Here is a 20202-nt window from a genome sequence, read left to right as displayed (position 1 = left end):
GTAAGCTTAATGCAGTGGGAGCTGACAGACTTGTGCTCTTCTCTTAGGATATTTATGGGAGGATTCTTTGAGCTAGCACAGAAGTGAGAAAAGACTGACAGGGTGTACAGCCGCCGTGACTGGTCACAGCAGAGGGGTTCTTCTCCCTCAGTTACTTCCAGGATCTCAGGCCTGAGGCCGACTTTCCACAGGAACTGGACACAAGGTACTACGATTCCTTTATCAGGAGGAGAAGCTCCTGCTCCAAACCTGCCATACAGCGTGTGCCCTTTCAGGCAGGGACGCCACCGCCTGGATCTTTGGTTCTCGTCCTGGTCTGGCTGTTTTCCATGTACTGCTTCTGTTCTGTGACTGCTCTAGGCATTCCTCCTGCTACAAACTACTATATGGTTATATAGAAGGATTGTATAAATCAGCACTGAATGTGTCAGTGCAGCCCCGACTACAATACCTATATGATTATATAGAACTAAGTAAGCTAGGTACATGTAAGCAGTAAGTTACACTTCAAGCACTAATTCTGTAAACTAATATATGATTATATATGCAGAATTATAGAAAGGAAACAGCTGAGCACTGACACTATAAACTAAGATATTCTTCACGCACTGGTTGTGCTGGGTCTGCACAGTTCTCCTTCCTCGGTGCACATGGGGGTGTTACCCACAGAGGTCAGATTTTCCGATGCCTGCATCATACAGCATAGGTCCACCTTCTCCCCGTGGACACCCCTCCTTGGCCCTAGACCTGGGCCACCTTGTCCCCCGGACACCCCCTCCCCGGCCCCTGACTTGGGCTACTTTGTCCCTGGACACCGTCTCCCTCCCCCATGACCTAGGCCACCTTGTCCCCCGGACACCTCCTCCCCGGCCCCCGACCCTGGCCCCGATGCGGCCCACCTTGTACTCGTGCACCGCCTCCTCGGCAGGCAGCACCTGGTACAGCCGGTGCTCCCGGGACTCCCTGCACACCACGCAGATGGGGCTCTGGTCCTCCTGGCAGAAAAGTTTGAGGGGCTCCTGGTGCTCCTGGCACAGGTCCTGCTTCTGCAGGCCAGGATGCTGCCGCGCCATCTCGGCCACCTTGGCCAGCAGCCGATTGGGCCGCAGGTTCCTCTGCAGGGACATCTGTCTGCACTCGGGGCAGGGGAAGGAGCCCTTCCATTTCCATCTCCCCTTCTTGCCCTGCACCTTCTCCCAGCTCAGCTGGATGCAGGTGCGGCAGAAGTTGTGACCACAGGCGGTCATCGCAGGGTCCGTGAAGTAGTCCAGGCAGATGGAGCACGTAACTTCCTCCTGCAGCTTTCTGGCGAGTTCCACAGCCTCCATGGCTCCTGGGAGACACAAGGCAGGTTCCCGAGTTGAGGGACTCTGGAGAGAGGTGGCAGGGAGCGGCCCAATGCTCTGGGCACCGGCAGTGTGCAACCTTCCTGTGCAGCCTCCCTTTACAGAGGAGGGCTAGGACTGCGGTCCAGTTAGAGGGTCCAGAGCCATCATTTTTAGCCTCGTCAATAACAGACACAGATGCCTCCCTAGAAACCACACAGACCCTCCCTGACCATTGCTGGCCAGGCCCCTCCGTCCCTCTTCTCCACTGGGCCTGGACCCTGCCGTCCCCTTACGCCTGCTGCTGGCCACCCCAGCTCCACGCCTCAGCCGCTCCTCCTCCCCCACCTTTGCCTGCTAAGCCTCCAACCTGCCTTTCTGGAGAAGCCCCTAAGCTTGGAGCCGTCCCTTAATCACTGTCTACCCACCGACCCCACCCAGACCCCCACTCCCATTCTCCCATCCTGCCCAGCGATCTTTGCTGGGAGTTCAGCCCCATCTACCCCAGGGCAAGCAGCTTGACTAAGGAGCCTTTCAACAAGTGTCAGAAGAATTTTTTCTTTAACAAAAGTTGGAAAAGCAAAGGAAAAAGGGATGCGCTATCAGAGGAAAAAAGCTGTCTTCCATTCGGTAGTGAGGTGCAATTCGGAAAACCACACCCGTGTATACGCACCCACATGCACAAACACACAAATACACAAACACAAGTGCATCCACGCACAGACGAACATACACACCCATACTCCAACGTACCCATGCATGTATACAAAAGTGCACCGGCACACACAAACACACGCCCACCCACGCATACACACCCCACATAAATGCACACGCACAGACACGCACTGAAACGCGTCCACAAACACAGCACACACAGGCCCAGATGCACAGACCTGTAAACACGCACGCGTGTACACACAGGTACACATGCGCGCGCACACGCGCAGGCACGCGAGCGTCAGCGCAAAACTTACACAGAGCCGCCTGCAGTCTGAACACTCGCGACCCCACGCAGTGGAGAGCCACAGCCTTCCGCCTAGCCGCAGGGTTGCTAGGGGACGGAGGTGCAGAGGGATTTGAAAGTCGCGTCTACACTGCAGACCCGATCCTCCCCTTCCGTTCTGCCATTCCCTAAAGCGAGGGCGTCCACAGGTCTCAGGAGTCCCCGGCCGCGTCCCACGTCCATTTTCTCGCAGCTTTCTGCACCTCCCGGCGCCAGCTCCCGCCCCGCGCCCCAGGAACCCTAAGGGAGGCAGCCCGGCCCACCCGGACCGAAGCGAGGCCTGGGCAGCGGCCTCCTTCCCGCCCTGGTCTGCTAGGGCCCCGGGAGAGTTCCGTGGTCGCAGCGCGCTGGCCCTGGGTCCTGGGTTCCCACCCGGAACCGGCTCCAGGGACGCGGCGGCGGCGGGAAGGCGGGCGTTGGAGGGCGGGGAGGACCGGGTCGGGTACTCACGCGGAGGGGCCCGCACCGCGCCAGAGCGCTCGCGGCGGGGAAAGGCGGGCTCTGCCCCACGAAGCCCAGGGGACCGCGGCCCGGCCCGGGCGTGGGCAGGCGGTCGGGGGGCTTGGTGGCGTCAGCGGGGGTGGGCGGGGGCCGGGGCGGGGTGGGGTGGGGGGCGCCTCTTAGGAGAGGTTGGGGGTGGCTGGGGGGGCGGAAGGAACGTGGAGCGGAAGGGAGGAACTGGACCGGCCACGGGCGGGCGCAGCGGGGAGCTCGCTGGGCGGCGGGGAGGGTGAAGTCCGCGGCCCGGAGAGGACAGGAGTCTCACTGGCCTGGGGGTGAATCTTAGGGAAGGTTAAAGGAGTGCGGCGGGTGGGGAGGTGGGGGTTACTTGGGGGTGGGGAGGTGGGGAGTGGAACGGGGACGGCAGGCGGGGCAAGGGGCGGGCGAGCCTGGGTGGGGCGTGGGCGTTGACAAGGCTTCTCAAGCCAGGGCTGGCGCTGCAGGAGGGCAGGTGAGCCTCAGGCTGGAGCGTTGGGGTAGGGAGTGGAGAGGGTTTGTTGGGGCTGGAGTCGGGGCGGGGGTGGGCGTGAGGCAGCAGCGGCCAGTGTGGTCGATGGAGCTTCAAGGGGGTCCCGGGGAGCAGCCGGCCCTAAGGTCTCCAGTGGGCGGTCAGCATCAGGGTGAGGGTCCAGGGAGGGGCATCCCAATCCTGGGGCGTCAGGTTTGGAGGGACCGCCTGGAGGGTCAGGTCCCCTGTGTGGGGGGGGGCAGGCTGGGTCTTGCCGCCACCCCAGGTGGTTTTGTTACCAGAAACAGGTCCTGATCCAGACCCCAAGAGAGGGTTTTGGATCTTGGGCAAGAAGGAATACGGGGCAAATCCATAAAGTGGAAGCAAGTTTCTTAAGAAAAAGGAATAGGCCGGGCGGTGGCTCCCGCCTGTAATCCCAGCACTATGGGAGGCCGAGGCGGGTGGATCACGAGGTCAGGAGATCGAGACCATCCCGGTGAACATGGAGAAACCCCGTCCTTACTAAAAATACAAAAATTAGCCAGGTGTGGTGGTGCATGCCTGTAGTCCCAGCTGCTCGGGAGGCTGAGGCAGGAGAATTGCTTGAACCCGGGACGGAGGTTTCGGTGAGCCAAGATCCCACCACCAAGAGTGAAACTCCGTCTCAAAAGAAAAAAAAAAAGTAAAGGAGCATAAGAATGGCTACGTCATAGGCAGGCCGCCCCAAGGCGGCAGGTTGCCCATTTTTATGGCTATTTCTTGATTATATGCTAAATAATGGGTGGAATATTCATATATTTCCCAGGAAAGGAATGGGCAGTTCCCAGAGCTGGGGGTTCCTCCCCTTCTGAAACCATATAGGGTAACTGTGATGTTGCCTCGGCATCTGTAACTGGTGTGGCGCTGGCAGGAGTCTCTCTTAGCATGCTAATGTATTATAATTAGCATAGAATAAGCAGTCGTGTTGACCAGTCTGGTCACCGTCTTGATTTTGGTGGGATTTTGCCGGCCTCTTCACCGCATACTGGTTCATCAGCAAGGTCTTTATGACCTGTATTTTGTGCTGACCTCCTATCCCATCCTTTGACTTGGAATGTCTAACCTCCTGGGAATGCAGCCCGGTACGTCTCAGCCTTATTTTAGCCAGCCTCTATACAAGATGGAGTCACTCTGGTTTAAAAGCTTCTGACTGTGGGTGGGAGACCCCGTGGGAGACTCTGCAAGTGCCGAGGCAAGGGTCTGAAGCCTCAGCCTGTTCCCATGTGAATACAGAACTAGAAAAGATTTAGAGATACAGTTACATAGTTATTGCTATATATAATCATAAATAATCAGTTATTCATATGTAATCACAGAAATATATACTCAGTATAATCTTTTAATCTTATTAATGACTATCGCGTTATGAAACATGCAACTGAGGTGACGTTGTGAACAAAGTGACCCTAAGGCAGGATGCTCTAAGCCCTCTGTCATGCCCACATAAGGGCTACCGGAGGGCCCTCGGCTGTGCGGCAGCGCCAGCGCTGTGAAAGTGCCCACTGTTTAGCCAGCTACGGAAGGAGACATCCAAAATGTCCGAGACATCCCATTCCTCAGGGGAGTGGGGAGAAAACTCCGCTTCTCCAAGCTCTTGCCGTGCGCCTGGGCTGTCAGGGAGACCCGCAGACACCGGGGGCTTCACCTTCTCTATGCGGTGCTGTGCCTCAGCGGTCACGCGCCATGGCTGCTTTCATGTTCTGCTTCTGCACCTGGTCTCTCCTTTTCTTAAAAGATATAATCAGTAATAGTAACAAATCTCAATGTCTTTGTTCTTTCTTGACAAATATGAAAAAGTGCTGATGCGTTAGGTCTTCTCCTCGCCTCCGCTACTTGAAAGACCTGGGCCCCCATCTCCAAGACACGTGGCTTGTCTGGCCTGTCACTGACCACTGTTACCTCACCTACCTACCTGCCCCCTGCTTTGTACTCAATAAAAGTCAGAGCGTCCGGGCACTCGGGGCCACTGCCGGACTCTGCGCTTTAGTTGACAGTGGACCCTGGGCCCAAACTCCCTTTTCTCTTTCTCGGTGTCTTGTGTCTTTTATTACCAGTTTCTCGTTTCTGCATCAGTAGAGAGGGGCGCACAGGACCCTGTAGGGCTGGACCCTACATGACAGTTTCAGCCAAAATGCTGCACCCAACCTGCCCAGGTCCTGGCTGGTGGCCATCTGTACCCATTTCTACTGGCCTGAGTCCCCACACCTAGTCATGATGCTTCACCCTCCAGTAGAGGGACGCACCTTTCACACGGAGGGTTCATCTGCTTCCAGGAAAAGGGGTCAGAGGCCTGCATGTCCCGCGTCCGAGTCCTGGGGTGGGGGAAAAGGCAGATGAGAAACTAAGGCTTGGCCCACACAGGTAGTGTGGGCGAGCAGGAATACAGCGGCTCGAAGGCTAAAAGGCACCATTCTGCCATCTCCTGGGTGTGCGGGTGTAGACAGCTGGCCACAGGTGTAGACGGCTGGCTTTCCCTGGGCTCACTCAGTGGAGCGTTTCTTCTGTGGTCTCTCATCACTCACACACACAATGGTGTGCTGACAGGTGCCAGCTGGCCACACACACTGGCTGAATAAGTGAATTACCTTTGTGAACCCCGAATATCTGACTGATCTCAATTTAGGAAGTTTATTTTGCCAAAGTTAAGGATGCACGCCCATGACACAGCCATGTACCCGAGGTGGTCTGAGCACATCCTCAAGCCCTAACTGTGCCAGAGTTCTGCTTAGCTTTCATTCCTCGGTGCCTATATGGGGGGTTACCCACAGCTTGGTTTGATACATTTTAGGGAGACGTGAAACATCAATCATATGTAGGATCAACATTGGTTCCATCAGAAAGGCGGGACGACTGGAGGTAGGGAGGGGCCTTCCAGGTCACAGGTTGATACTAGACAAATGGTTGCATTCTTCTGAGTTTCTGATTAGCCTCTCCAAAAGAGGCCGTCAGATACACATGTATCTCAGTGAGCAGAGGGGTGACTTTGAATAGAATAGGGGGCAGGTTTGTCCTAAGCAGTTCCCAGCTTCACTTTTCCTGTTAGCTTAGTAATTTGGGGGCCCAAGATTTATTTTCCTTTCACATCCTCCACCCCCACGAAGTGTCTGCCTGTCATTTGCCTCAGTCGGGGGATTGTGAGCTGTGGGTTTCTTTCAATTGGGAAATAGAATCACAGAATGAGGGGGAGACAATCCTTACATCTGTATCCTCACAGCCATCCTCAGGCTTTGCCGACATAAGTCTACTCTTGGGTCTGTGGCCTGCCGCCCTAGCTGTAGGGTGTCTCAGCGGGTTGTTCTGTGTCTCTCGTCCCCAGAGCACCACTAGTCTACTCTGCAGCGCTGGGAAGCCTGTTTCAATGGGCCGCCCGTGTCTGCTACTGCTCAGTAAACTGACTTCCAGGGCACAGTGCCCTCCTCGAACTTTACACTTGGGTTTCCCAGTGCTGATTTCACTTAGGCCGAGTTACAATGCACACGCCTAGCTGGGCCTCTCACACACAACTAGCCGAACGGTAGACTGAATTAACATAAATGACTAGCCAGCCTTCTAACTAAATGGGAGATTGGGTATGTTCACACCTACAATGATGTGCACCTCTAAGCTAACCAGAGATGGGTCAACACCACAGCTACACACAGGCGCACGCGCACACACGTACGCACACACACACGCTCCTAGCCAGCCTTCTAACCTAACAGGAGACAGGCCAAGTTAACAAGATTTACAGCTAGCCGGCCTTCTAAATTAACAAGAGGTAGGCTGAATTCACACATGCAAGTAACTGGACTTTTTTCTTAAGATGGAGTCTCACTCTATCACCCGGGCTGGAGTGCAGTGACACCATCTTGGCTCACTGTAACCTCTGCCTCCTGGGTTCAAGCAATTCTCCTGCCTCAGCCTCCCTGAGTAGCTAGGATCACAGGTCCGTCACGACACCCAGCTAATTTTTGTATTTTTAGTAGAGATGGGGTTTCACCATGTTAGCTGGTCTGAAATCCTGACCTCAGGTGATCCACCTGCCTTGGCCTCCCAAAGTGCTGGGAGTTGGGATTACAGGCATGAGCCACCACTTGGGAAAGTAGCTGAAGATAGGCCAATATAACACATACTTACTGTCCTTTTAACCTAAGAGATGGGCTGCCACTGGTAACCTCACTTGAAACAAGCTGCATCTATACACACACACACACACACACACACACACGACTTGTAATCTAGTTTGAAAGTGGCAGAGCTGAGAACACACAAGACCAGCCAGCCTTCCAACCTAACTGTAGGTAGGCTGAGTCAACACACACAACTAGCTAAGCTTGCTACCTAACTGGAGATAGGGTTATCTGGCAGGAGATGGTTACCCCCAAACCCTCTTCCCCATTCCACCCCCCATCCCCCCAAACCCTGTTCCCCCATTTCATCCCCCATACCCCCAAACCCTCTTACCCCATTCCACCCCATCCCCCAAACCGTTTTCCCCCATCCCCAAAACAAACCCTGATTCTTATCAGGGATAGGCCAAGTTAAGAGCACCACCACTAGCTGGACTTGTAACTGGAGACAGGATGGGTGGTAACGTGGGTGAGCTGACCTAACGGGACAGGGTGAACTACACAGGACTCGCCAGCCTCCCAGCCTCCTCAGAGGTAGGCGAGCCAGCACCGGCCAGCGGAAGGGATCCTGCAAAGTCCAAGAACGCCGCTTGCTACAGACGCTTTTCCGACCAGATGGGTGGCTCTAAAAAGAGCCTTTGAGGCGAGAGTTGCGCAGCCTCTCAGGTGGTGTGATGGCCCTCCTAGGTCCACTCCCTGCGGACACGGCGCACCAACGGAATGTCCTTGGACATGATGGTGACCCGCTTGGCGTGGATGGCACACATGTTGATGTCCTCGAACAGCCCCAGCAGGTAGACCTCGCATGCTTCCTGTGGCGCAGGCCAGTCTTAAGGTCCTGGGCGACCTCACGTGCCAGCCACTGGAAGGGCAGTGCGTGGAGCAGCAGCTCAGTGGACTTCTGGTAGCGGCGGATCTTGCGCAGCGCCGCTGTCCCGCGTGGGTAGTGGTGAGGTTTCTTCACGCCCCCCGTGGTGGGGACGCTCCTGCGAGCCAGCTTGGTGGCCAGCTGCTTGCGTGGCGCCTTACCACCTGTCAACTTGGGCACAGTCCGCTTGGTTCGGGCCACGGACCCGGATCTTTTATTTCCGCCGCGTCCTCCGCCCAGACTGCGCAGCCCGCAGCGAGTTGCCTGCTTTTATAGCGCTTACCACATTCCCATTGGCCGGCCTCAGGTGGCGTGATGGCCCCTGCTCTCTGATTGGCCCACAGGGCACTCCCACCGGCTGCCTCTCCCTTATATTTGCGCCTGTTGGTCGCAGCTGCCAGAGCTGGCACCCGCCTTTTGAAGGGCTCATGTGGGTAGGCCGGGCGATGGGGATCCTCTCTCTTCGGCAGAAGCTACCTCCTGTCTTCCCAGCACTCCTCTTCTCCCTTCCCCATGACCTGGGTAGGAAGAGACTTCCAGAAGCCAGCACGTGGCATTCCACTTTATTTTGTATTTATTTATTTATTTTTTCTTTGAGATGGAGTCTCACTCTTGTTGCCTAGGCTGGAGTGCAGTGGTGTGATCTCTGCTTACTGCAACCTCCACCTCCTGGGTTCAAGTGATCCTTCTGCCTCAGCCTCCCGAGTAGCTGGGATTACAGGTGCGCACCACCGCACCAAGCTAATTTTTGTATTTTTAGTAGAGATGGGGATTCACCATGTTGGTCAGGCTGGTCTCAATCTGTCTGCCTTGGCCTCCCAAAGTGCTGGGATTACAGGTGTGAGCCACCAGAAATGAGTCAGCAAAAAATCCCGACGTTAACAACCCTATTTCAAAATGGCTTGAGAAGTGGTTCAGTCGATGGAAAGAGACCATAGCCTTAATTCTTACTTCTTTGGCAACTGTGATAAGTATACTCCTTGTTAGGTGTTGTATTATACCCTGCATCGGAAGGCTAGTACAAAGACTAGTAAACACAGGTCTCGCTAAGATCTCCCCGAAACCTCTCCCACCTTATTCAGAAACGTTACTTCTCTTAAAGAGTCAAACACAACACTTAAGACGAGATGCATTAAACAAGTTTGAAGAGGAAGTATAAAGTAACAGAGGAGGAATTGTAGGAAGTAGAAAAGTTCTTCAAAGTTTCCTTTCTTGTTAAAGAATAAATCGTAAGTGTTAGAAATGATGGTTTAAAGACTTTCTCCAAAGCCTTCCTGTGTTTTACTAGCGACTCTCTGTTAAGCCCTATCCTATGTAGCGTTTAGATACAAAGGAATAAGTACATGCTATGTCCTTGTGCTTTAATCAAGATGTTTGTGCTCGAAGTGCTCACAGGCACATAGCACAGTCTGTGTCCTTGTACTCTAACCAAGCAACTTCCTGTCCTTTCCTTATTCAGACTTCTTCTTTTCATTTTGTTCTCCGCTGCTCTTACCTGGTTAGAACGTTGTAAGTTGTTAGCCAAGCAGGTTTTAGTTTAGATTGTGAGGTCTGGCTGCAACCAGCAGAGACCAGCCACAGCAGTAAGGATGACCCCAAATGCGTAAGCGATAAATACATCTGCTTTTCCTTTGTGGCAAGATGGCTATTGAGGGTACCCTTTCTGCAGGAAGTAAAGATTGCCTTGCTGAAAGATCCTTTATCTCTGTGCTCAGCTTTTCTTTGTGGCATTGAGCATGCATGCAAGCATGCATTCCTACAGTCTTATTTTTTCTTTACTTTTTAAATTTGTCTGCAAAACCAGGTATTAATCTATCATTAATTGATGATCAACTGAACAGTTCATTTTCTTGATCTCCAAACATTGAGTTCTATGTGAGAGGGATGAGGATAACTTAGTGATCCTTAGAAACTTCACAGGATGCAGGGAAGTCAGGCACTTCCAAGAGCTGACCCATCAGTCCACAAATTAAAGCAAATTTTTAGAATAGAATAGAACAGATTAAAGCAAATTTTTCTCCTTAAGCAGGTAAGATGAACTTCCATCCAGACTGAGTGCTCTAGAAGTAACCTTTTCCTTAATAGATTTCTTTTCTTGTTCAGTTTGAATAGATGTCAAGAATTCCTCACACCATAAGCTTTTTTTTTCTTTTTCTTCTTCTTCTTTTTTTTTACCCAAGAGCCCCTATGGCAGTTTGATGAAGCCTATAGATTCTGTCTCAGAAATTTTTTTTTTTTTTAAGATGGAGCCTCACTCTGTCACCCAGACTGGAGTGCAGTGGTGTGATCTCTGCTCACTGCAACCTCTGCCTCCCAGGTTCAAGCAATTCTCCCGCCTCAGTCTCCAGAGTAGCTGGGATTACAGGCCCCTGCTACCTGACCCAGCTTTTTTTGTATTTTCAGTAGTGATGGGGTTCGCCATGTTGGCCAGGCTGGTCCCAAACTCCTGACCTCAAGTGATCCACCCACCTCAGCTTCCCAAAGGGCTGGGATTACAGGCGTGAGTGACTGCATCTGTCCAGAAAGTTTTTAAATGCACAAACATTATTTAAAAGTTAATAATACAAAGGAAATATATTGACATAAGTTGTGAAAACATATAAAATTAACTTTTTATAGAGTTATAAGTGTGCATCTTTGTGAATGCATTAAATAACATATTTGAATTGGAAAGGACTTGTAGCTACTGTCATTTCAAAGTGGTGATGGGTGTCAAGGGTCTTCGAAGATATTTGCCGTGACTGCACTGTGATAAAACTCTCTCTCTGCATATCAGTCACACTTCTTTCTCAGTGTTTTCTTGATTGCCCTGGAGTTTGTAATATACATTTACAACCAATCTAAGTCCACTTTTAAATAACACTACCCTGCTTCATGGTCAGGAGTGGTAGCTCACACCTGTAATAAATTCCAGCACTTTGGGAGGCTAAGGCCAGCAATGGCTTTAGCTCAGGAGTTTGAGATCAGGGCAATGTAGTGAGACCCCATCTCTCCAAACAATACAAAGAAATAGCCAGGGTGCCCAGATATGGGATCACACATTATTCTAGGCATGTGAGGGCATTTCCAGATGAGACTAAGATTTGGATGGGTTGACTGAGGAATGCAGATTGGCCTCCCTAGTGTGGGTGGTCTCATCCAGTCAGGTGAAGGCCTGAACAGAAAATCCTGTGGTCCCTGGAGGAAGAGGCCAGCAGACAACCTTTGGACCCAAGCTGACCATCACCTCTTACCTGAGTTTCCAGCCTGCTCCATAAGTGTGTGAACCAATTCCTTTAAGGAAATCTCCCTCCCTATGCATCCAATCGGTTCTCTTTGTCTGGAAAACCCTGACTCCTGACTGGTACAACCCAGCCTCCTCATTCTGTGTTTTCTCTTTCAATATGGGTTGTCAGCAGGCCAAGTGCTCTTCTGAGCTCGTCGTGTTTTGGTAATACCTTGTCCCATGTGGCTGAGAACGTCCACCTCTGCTACCAACCCTCTGTATCCAAACTGCTCTACACAAAGCTATGGCACACCGGCCGTATCCGCCACATCCTGGGTATTGCGTATGACGGTCTCGTGACACAACATGAAGCCCTGAGTTTCCGGCGGCCCTTCAGTTTCCTGCCGTATGCCGGAGGGCCCACCTTCCCTGCGGGGCACTTCTGCGACTGTGGTGAATCGAAACAGCCCCACACCTGGGCAACTTACACAGGGCCGTGCTGTGTCAGTTTCCTGGAGCTGCGGTAATGAAGACCACAAACTGTCTGGGAGATTTCTTTTCTGGCTGTTTTGGAGGCTAGAACTCCGAAAACAACATGTTTGCAGGGTGAGCTGTAAGTGAGCGTAGCAGACACTTGGCACAAATGTCCCAACCCAGCGCACTAGGTGATTTAACGAGATGCTGGATCACTTCCCTAAGGCCACATTCTGAAGACACCCAGTCCGTTCTGAGTTCCTGCTGGAAAAGCTCAAAGCTACTCTCTTAGTCCACGTGGGCTGCTATAACCAGATACCAGAAACAGGGTTGCCTGGAAACCGCAGGCATTTATTGCTGATCGCTCCGGAGGCTGGAAGTCCAAGGTGAAGGCATGGCAGATTCGGTTTCTGGAGACGCCTTGCTTCCTGGTTCACAGACCGTAGATGAAGTCCGCACAGGAAGGAAAGGATGAGAACGCTCTCTGGGGTCTGTTTTATAAGGGCACTAATCCCACTCATGACGGGTCCACCCTCATGGCCTCCTCATCACCTCCCAAACGTCCCCCTCCCCGTGCCATCACCTTGGGGATTAGAATTTCAAAATGTGAATTTTGGGGTATGTGGGGGTGATATTATTTTATATATAGATACGGTTTTGCCTGTGGTCCTGGCTCATACCTCCCACGGCCTCCGGGATTTCCTGTGACTGACGTGATCTCTTCTTAAAGTGGGCTTTGGTCCCTGGTTCCCTAAGCAGCCCCGGAACAGCTTCAGAGCAACCAAGGTCGCAGTGTTGCAGGACTTTTCCTGAGTTCAGCTATAACCAGTTGGACCTCTGGCCCCCCTCTCCCTGAGCAAATTGGTAAAAGGCCTTGGAATTTTTGAGCTGTCCTAACCCTTCCCTTGTTTTGCTTTGATACATGTTTTCTTTTTTTTTCTTTTTTTAAAGACAGGGTTTCACCATGTTGGCCAGGCTGGTCTTGAACTCCTGACCTCAGATGATCCGCATGCCTCGGCGTCCCAAAGTGCTGAGATTACAGGCGTGAGCCACCATGCCCAGCCTTCTTTTTTTTTTTTGAGATGGAATCTCACTCTGTCTCCAGGCTGTAGTGCAGTTGCGCAATCTCAGCTCACTGCAACCCTCCCCGCCCCCGGTTCAAGTGATTCTCCTGCCTCAGCCTCCCAAGTAGCTGGGACTTGGGAGGCGCACACCACCATGCCCAGCTAATTTTTATATTTTTAGTAGAGACGGGATTTCATCATGTTGGCCAGGGTGGCCTCCATCTCTTGACCTCGTGATCCTCCCACCTTGACCTCCCAAAGTGCTGGGATTACAGGCTGATACACGTTTTCTAATAACCTGGTTAGTCTGTTCTTGCCTTCAGGTCATCAAACTCCAAACAGTCATGCCACCTCTGTCTCTGACGACGGCCCCTTCTGCCAGGAACCCTGAGATCGGCCTCTGAGGGAGCTCTGACTACTGTTTCCCCAAAACAGTGCCCCCTGTCAGCCTGACTAACATGGAGAAACCCCGTCTCTTCTAAAAATACAAAATTAGCCTGGTGTGGTGCCGCATGCCTGTAGTCCCAGCTACTCAGGAGGCTGAGGCAGGAGAATCACTTGAACCCGGGAGGCGGAGGTTGCAGTGAGTCGAAATCGCGCCACTGCACTCCAGCCTGGGCAACAAGAGTGACATTCCATCTCAAAAAAAAAAAAAAAAAAAGACTCCCAGTTCAGAGGGTCCTGCCCCATGCCCAGAAGGAAGGATGCTGCCCAGAGAGGCCAAAACAAGAGTCTGAACACACGGGCTCTGCTGGGGTTCCCGCCCAGTCTGTTGGGGTTACACCACACACTTTCTGTCCAGTCACATTTCTACACAGCTGTTTTCAATCATGTCCATCCAATGAAGTCTCCATAAAAGGCCCAGGAGGACAGGCTTTGGGAATTTCTGGAGGGCAGAACACGCTGGGGCTTGAGGAAGGTGAGAGAGAACTCCTTTGCAGGCCGGGAGGGTGGCACAGCCCAACATCCCCCGGCTCAGAAGCGCCTGCACTTGGGCCCTTCCAGACCTCTCCCTCTGCCTCCCTTCATCTGGCTATTTACTTGTAGCCTTAAACTAGTCCATAAATAAACAGGTAAATGTAATTAAGTGTTTCTCTAGTTTTATGAGCCGCTCTAACAAATCAATCAATCTTAAAAAGGGGGTCATGGGAACCCCAACTTACAGCTGGTCGGAAGTTCTGGAGGCTTGGACTTGCCCCTGGTGTCTGAAGTGGGAGCAGCTTTGGGGACTGAGCCCTCAGCCTCTGGGATCTGATGCAATCTCCAGGTAGATACTGTCAGAATTTGTTTATTTATTTAGTTTTTTATTACGATTCTTTTTTTTAAATTTGAGACAGTCTCATTCTGTCTCCCAGGCTGGTGTGCAGTGGTGAGATCTCGGCTCACTGCAACCTCCACCTGCCAGATTCAAGCAGTTATCCTGCCTCAGCCTCCCGAGTAGCTGGGATTGCAGGCGCACGCCACCAGGCCCGGCTAATTTTTTCATTTTCAGTAGAGACGGGGTTTCACTGTGTTAGCCAGGATGGTCTTGATCTCCTGACCTCGTGATCCTCCTGCCTTGGCCTCCCAAAGTACTGGGATTACAGGCATGAGCCACTGCTCCCAGCCTATTTATTTAGGTTTTTTTACTGTTATGATTATTTTGAGATGGAGCTTGCTCTGTTGGCAAGGCTGGGGTCCAGTGCTGAGACCCTCACTCACTGAAGCCTGGAACTCCCGGGCTCAAGCCATCATGTCTCAGCCTCCTGAGTAGCTGGGACTACAGGCGTGCATCACCATGCTCAGCTACTCATTTTTGTAGAGACAGTCTTGCTATGTTGCCCAGACTGGTCTCCAACTCCAGGGCTCAGGCGATTGTCTCCCACCTCTGCCTCTCAAAACTGGCATTACCAGGGCATGAGCCACCGTGCCTGGCTGGGGTCAGAATTAAATTGATTCAAGGGGACCTAGCTGGTGCCCATTACAAAACTGCTTGCTTGCTTGCTGGTAGTGAGAAATCCTCACACATTTGGTCACAGATGTCTCTGTGTTCACTGTTGTGCTGTGAGAACAGAGGAAAAGCAAATGGTTTTTCTCTCCATCAGAGGACACAAATGTTCAGACCATAATGGCTGTGGCAGGAATTTGCCGCTATATTCCAGCCGACGCCTGAAGACCGGTCCGGGCTCTTTATTTCCTATGGCATTTGCTGAAATCGGCTCACAACTGGCAATGTGTGTGTCTCCCACAGCCCAGCAGTGGCTTCTCCAGGAACCCAGAGACATTCCTCTGAAAGCAGGAGGGAGAAGGCCTCAGTCTCTGCGGGAAGGTAGAATCCTGACTTTGGGCCTGGCTGGCTGGCAAACGCAGATGGCCTCATCCGACTGGCCCGGAGCCCCTGCTCACCCCCTGTCCTTCCCTTTAAGACGCCCGCCACCCCTGCGCAAATTAGAACGGGCTGCTCTTTCCTGACTGCAGCCGGCTCGGAATGGAAATCTGTTTTCACCGCTTTAATGTCCCGCTTTATCTTCGTGTTAACTGAAAAATCACAGGATCTATAAATTGGAGAAGCAGATTCCATTTCTCGTAAAGGGTTGCAGCCTGCAAGGCGACCGTCCCTGGGCAGGGAAGCGCAGCCTCGGCCAGGCCCAGGGGCGGGCATTCGGGGGAGGGAGGGGTTGGGGCAGGGGCTCTGCGCTGCCGGCTTTGCCACACGCGCTCATTCCACAGGCCACGGGAGGGCTGGGAGACCCGTGAGGGCGGCCCTCACACGTGTGCATGGAACACACACGCACGTGACCAGTGACGGACGCTCACCTTGGGGTGACGCTTCACACGTGACTGTATCCCGTTGGGTCTTTCCGGGTCGCAAAGGTGCGCGAGCCCACAGCCTGTGTGACCCGGCCAGGACCAGCCCACGGCCGCGGTCTCCAATCAGGAGGAAGCTCTGAAGTCAGTGTCCTGTCCAGGGAAGGCTGCCACCGCGGCTGGTGGAGCAGGGGGTGGGAGAGGCGTGGCGGGCGGCGATGGTCCAAACGCTGCTCAGCTGGAGGCCGGAGCTTGTTTAGCTGCTGGAGAAAAAGGATGGTTTGTTCTTTAAGTGTCGGGCGCTGACTTCACACTCACATCTGGTTTGTAATTTGGCACCTCATTGCCACAAAGACTCCATCCTGTCTCTGTGTTTTTTTAAAAATTCTCTAAACCTCACCTGGACTGTCTCTGTGTTAACACGAATGCTATCAGTTGTGTCTAAACCTCAGCAGAAAGGGGCGTGATGCGATGTGTCTCATTCCCACCCTATCGTGGCTGGAAATTGTTTTTAAGGTTCTGCGGGGTCCCCGGTACCAAGAGGGTGTCTGTGCAGTTGGCTGGGGGTGCTTGGGTTTTACTTTTAGCTTACAGTCTCTACATCAGGAGACACAGACACGCCTATTTGTAGATCTGCCAGTTGGCTTGCAGCGGCGGCTGGCCCTGGGTTCACGTGAAATGAGGAGGGTGAAACCCCAGCCTGCAGCGGCAGCGACGCCAAATTGCTGCACTTTTCGTAAAACAAGTGGATTATTTTCCTTGCATTGCTTGTCACAGCAGGTGTGGAAGACCCACCAGAACCTCAGGCAGAACCACACTTTTGTTTTCAGAAATGTCCTTTCTTTCCACAATGTTGCTTTAGCCTAAATGTTTGCGTCAGAGAAGTGTGAACCAAAGGACTCCACCTCGAATAGGAGCTGGGTAAAATAAGGCTGAGATGTGCCGGGCTGCATTCCCAGGACGTTCAGGAGGTTAGGCATTCTAAGTCACAGGACGAGATACAGGTTATAAAGACCCTGCTGATGAAACAGTTTGCAGTAAAGAAGCCGGCCCAACACCATCAAAACCAAGATGGCCATGAGAGTGACTTCTGGTCATCCTCACGGCTGCACTCCCGCCAGTGCTATGACAGTTTACAAATGCCATGGCAACATCCGGAAGTTACCCTATATGGTCTAAAAGGGGAGGAAGCTTCAGGTCTGGAAATTGCCCACACCTTTCCTGGGAAACTCATGAATAATCCCCACCTTGTTTAGCATATAATCAAGAAATCAACATACAAGTGGACAACTGATGGACCACACCACTGCTCTGCCTATTCCCATTTTTTATTCCTTTACTTTCTTTTTTTCTTTTTTGAGACAGAGTTTCACTCTGTTGCCCAGGCTGGAGTGCAATGGCATGATCTCGGCTCACCGCAACCTCCGCCTCCTGGGTTCAAGTGATTCTCCTGCCTCAGCCTGCTGAATAGCTGGGATTACAGGTGCATGCTACCACACCTGGCTAATTTTAAGCATGAGTCACCGCACCCAGCGACATCAACTTCTTTAGATTCCACAGAGTGAGATTATGCAGTGCTTGTCGTTCTATATCTGGCTTATTTCATTTAACATAATGTTCTCATTCCACCCATGTTGTCCCAAATCAGGGAATTTCGTTATGTTTTAAGGCCGGAATAGTATTTCATTGTGCACCACATTTTCTTTACCCATTCATCGGACGATGGACACCTAGGTGAATTCTGTGTCTTGGTTGCTGTAAATGGTGCTGCAGGCCGGGCGCGGTGGCTCACGCCTGTAATCCCAGCACTTTGGGAGGCCGAGGCGGGTGGATCATGAGGTCAAGAGATTGAGACCATCCTGGTCAACATGGTGAAACCCCGTCTCTACTAAAAATACAAAAAAAAAATTAGCTGGGCACGGTGGCGCGTGCCTGTAATCCCAGCTACTCAGGAGACTGAGGCAGGAGAATTGCCTGAACCCAGGAGGCGGAGGTTGCGGTGAGCCGAGATCGAGCCATTGCACTCCAGCCTGGGTAACAAGAGCGAAACTCCGTCTCAACAAAAAAGAAAAAAAAATGGTGCTGCAGTGAACATGGTGCAGCTCTCTCTTCTGGGTACGGATTTCATTTCCTTTAGCTCTATCCCCAGCAGTGGGGTTGCGGCATTGTTTGGGAGTTCATTTGGAATGTAACAATGTGTTTCATAATAACTGAACTAACACTGTGATTCTGAAGATCAATATATTTCCACAGGGTAGACACCTACATCATCATTAAAAAAAGAGAACAGTGAACATGAGAGACAAGCGTAGCTGACCCCAGCTCTTCGATTTTATCTATAATACTAATTTTCATGGAGAGCCACGTTAGCTCCTTGGAGTGCAGTTAAGTCCATATCTTGAGTCAAAAAGACAAAAATTAGAAACAAAAGAAAACAAAATCCCATACTAGGTCTAAAATAACTTTTTGCTGTCAGAAGCAAAGATGGGCTGGGCGCAGTGGTTCATGCCTGTAATCCCAGCACTTTGGGAGGCTGAGGTTGGAGGACGGCTTGAGCCCAGGAGTTCAAGGCCATCCTGGGCAACATAGAGAGACCCCGTCTCTAAAAACAAACAACAACAACAACCACACTAAGTAGGCACTGTGGTGCTCGCCGCAGTCCCAGCTACGTGGGAGGCTGAGGCAGGAGGACCGCTGGAGCCAGGAGTTTGAGGCCACAGTGAGCCTGATGACGCAGCAGAGCTAGACCCCGTCTCAGCAAAACAAACACAAAAGCAAAGATGCTTTCAACAATCAGGGTGACCCTAAAAGGATACAGCAACCTTTTGAAAATACCTCCCCGGGGCTGCAGTGTGACCATTTCAGCATGAAAAACAACCACACAAATGGTTAATGAGAAGATGCCTCATTTATAAAAGGAGAAAAGTTAACATACACATTCCTAACAATAAGACAGCAAAATGATGGAAATAACATTGCACTGAATTTTTATTGATTTTGGTAAAAAGGAGTGCGTTGACACGTATGGGCGTTTTGTTTCTTTCTTTCTTTCTCTCTCTCTTTTTTTTTTTTTTTTGATTCGGAGTTTCCCTTTTGTTACCCAGGCTGGAGTGCAATGGCGCGATCTCGGCTCACCGCAACCTCCGCCTCCTGGGTTCAGGCAATTCTCCTGCCTCAGTCTCCTGAGTAGCTGGGACTACAGGCACGCGCAACAATGCTCAGCTAATTTTTTGTATTTTTAGTAGAGACGGGGTTTCACCATGTTGACCAGGATGGTCTCAATCTCTTGACCTCGTGATCCACCCGCCTTGGCCTCCCAAAGTGCTGGGATTACAGGCGTGAGCCACCGCGCCCGGCCCGGGTTTTGTTTCTTTAAGCTCATGTCTGTTTACATAACGTTTAGGTCTGGGTGTGTGTGTGTGTGTGTGTGTGTGTCTGTGTAGGCAGGAGAGAGTGAACAAAATCAAGAGCCCGGCTAGTGCTGAGGAGGGGCGCGTCCACCCAGGCGCGCCGGGAACAAAGGCGCCTGTCACCCGTCTCTCCCCACGCGGGCTGGCTCCGGAAAGCCCACGGGAAACAAGCCTCACTTTCGGGAACAGTCAGCCGCAGCCCTTGTATCTAGGGGACACGAGATCTTGCGAGAAACCAGTGACGTGTGTGAAACCAGGAGCGCGTCGGAGTGACCCGGGGGAGGAGCAAACCCCAGCGCGGTGTCCGCGTGAGGGCGCCCGGAGGGCGGAGTCTGTAACCGAGGCAACCAGACCCAGAGCTTTTGAACTGACCAATCGGGAGACGTCCCCGAGCTTGAAACTGGGCCTCAAAGGCTTAGCGTTTTATGCAGAGTCGCAGCCCCCAGCGCTGGGTGGGAACCGGAGCCCGCACAGCCACGCTCCCCCGGCCCCCCAAAGGCGCGCGCGAGGAAGCGCCCGCCACCGTCCCCTGCGTCCCGCACTTCAGCGTCCCCGCTCCTCCGCAGCGGTACACCCCCCACTGCGGCACACCCCCCAGCCCCGCCGTCCGCTCCGTCGCGCACGTCTCCAGGACAGACCCCGCCTTGGAAGGGCTCTGCGGCCCTGGACCTGGGCGCCATGGAGGCCGGGCGCGTCATTCTCCTGCCTGAGGACCCCGCCCCTTGCAGCAACCTCGGGTAGCCAGCCGGAAACGGGGTCCCAGGCTCCAAATGACATCTCTTGTTACGTTTCAGCAAAACAGCCGCTCACCTGCTTCCCGGATGGCCTCTGTGCAGCCTGAAAATGCTCGCTCCCTCCAAGTCCCGGGGCAATTGCTGGGACGCATCTCAGAGCCTGCGCGGGGCGGAGGAGGGGCATCGGCCACTAATTTTCTTTTCTTGGAAACTTTCTTCCAGTCCAAACCGGAGT

The 20202-nt window shown here is 52.5% G+C and overlaps 2 protein-coding genes across 2 annotated transcripts in view; both read right to left on the bottom strand.

Moving 5' to 3' along the window:
- The window catches only part of TRIM17 (tripartite motif containing 17), a 27430-nt gene extending 7228 nt beyond the window's left edge, over positions 1-20202 (bottom strand). The window contains 3 exon segments of the mRNA XM_012472721.3: positions 900-1333; positions 15833-16086; positions 20044-20202. Coding sequence (XP_012328144.1) covers positions 900-1328 — 429 coding nt within the window. The 5' untranslated portion in view covers positions 1329-1333; positions 15833-16086; positions 20044-20202.
- On the bottom strand, positions 7874-8723 carry H3-4 (H3.4 histone, cluster member). Its single transcript, XM_064383480.1, is given in 3 exon segments — positions 7874-8242; positions 8245-8557; positions 8649-8723. Coding segments are annotated over 3 exon segments (522 nt in total). The 3' UTR covers positions 7874-8108.

Source organism: Aotus nancymaae, unplaced genomic scaffold, assembly GCF_030222135.1.
Source record: "Aotus nancymaae isolate 86718 unplaced genomic scaffold, 86718_ANA_hifiasm-v0.15.2.pri h1tg000032l_0, whole genome shotgun sequence".
In the NCBI taxonomy this organism is placed as follows: domain Eukaryota; kingdom Metazoa; phylum Chordata; class Mammalia; order Primates; family Aotidae; genus Aotus; species Aotus nancymaae.
Note: the sequence above shows the minus strand (reverse complement) of the source record. Positions and strands in the feature narration are given on the sequence as shown.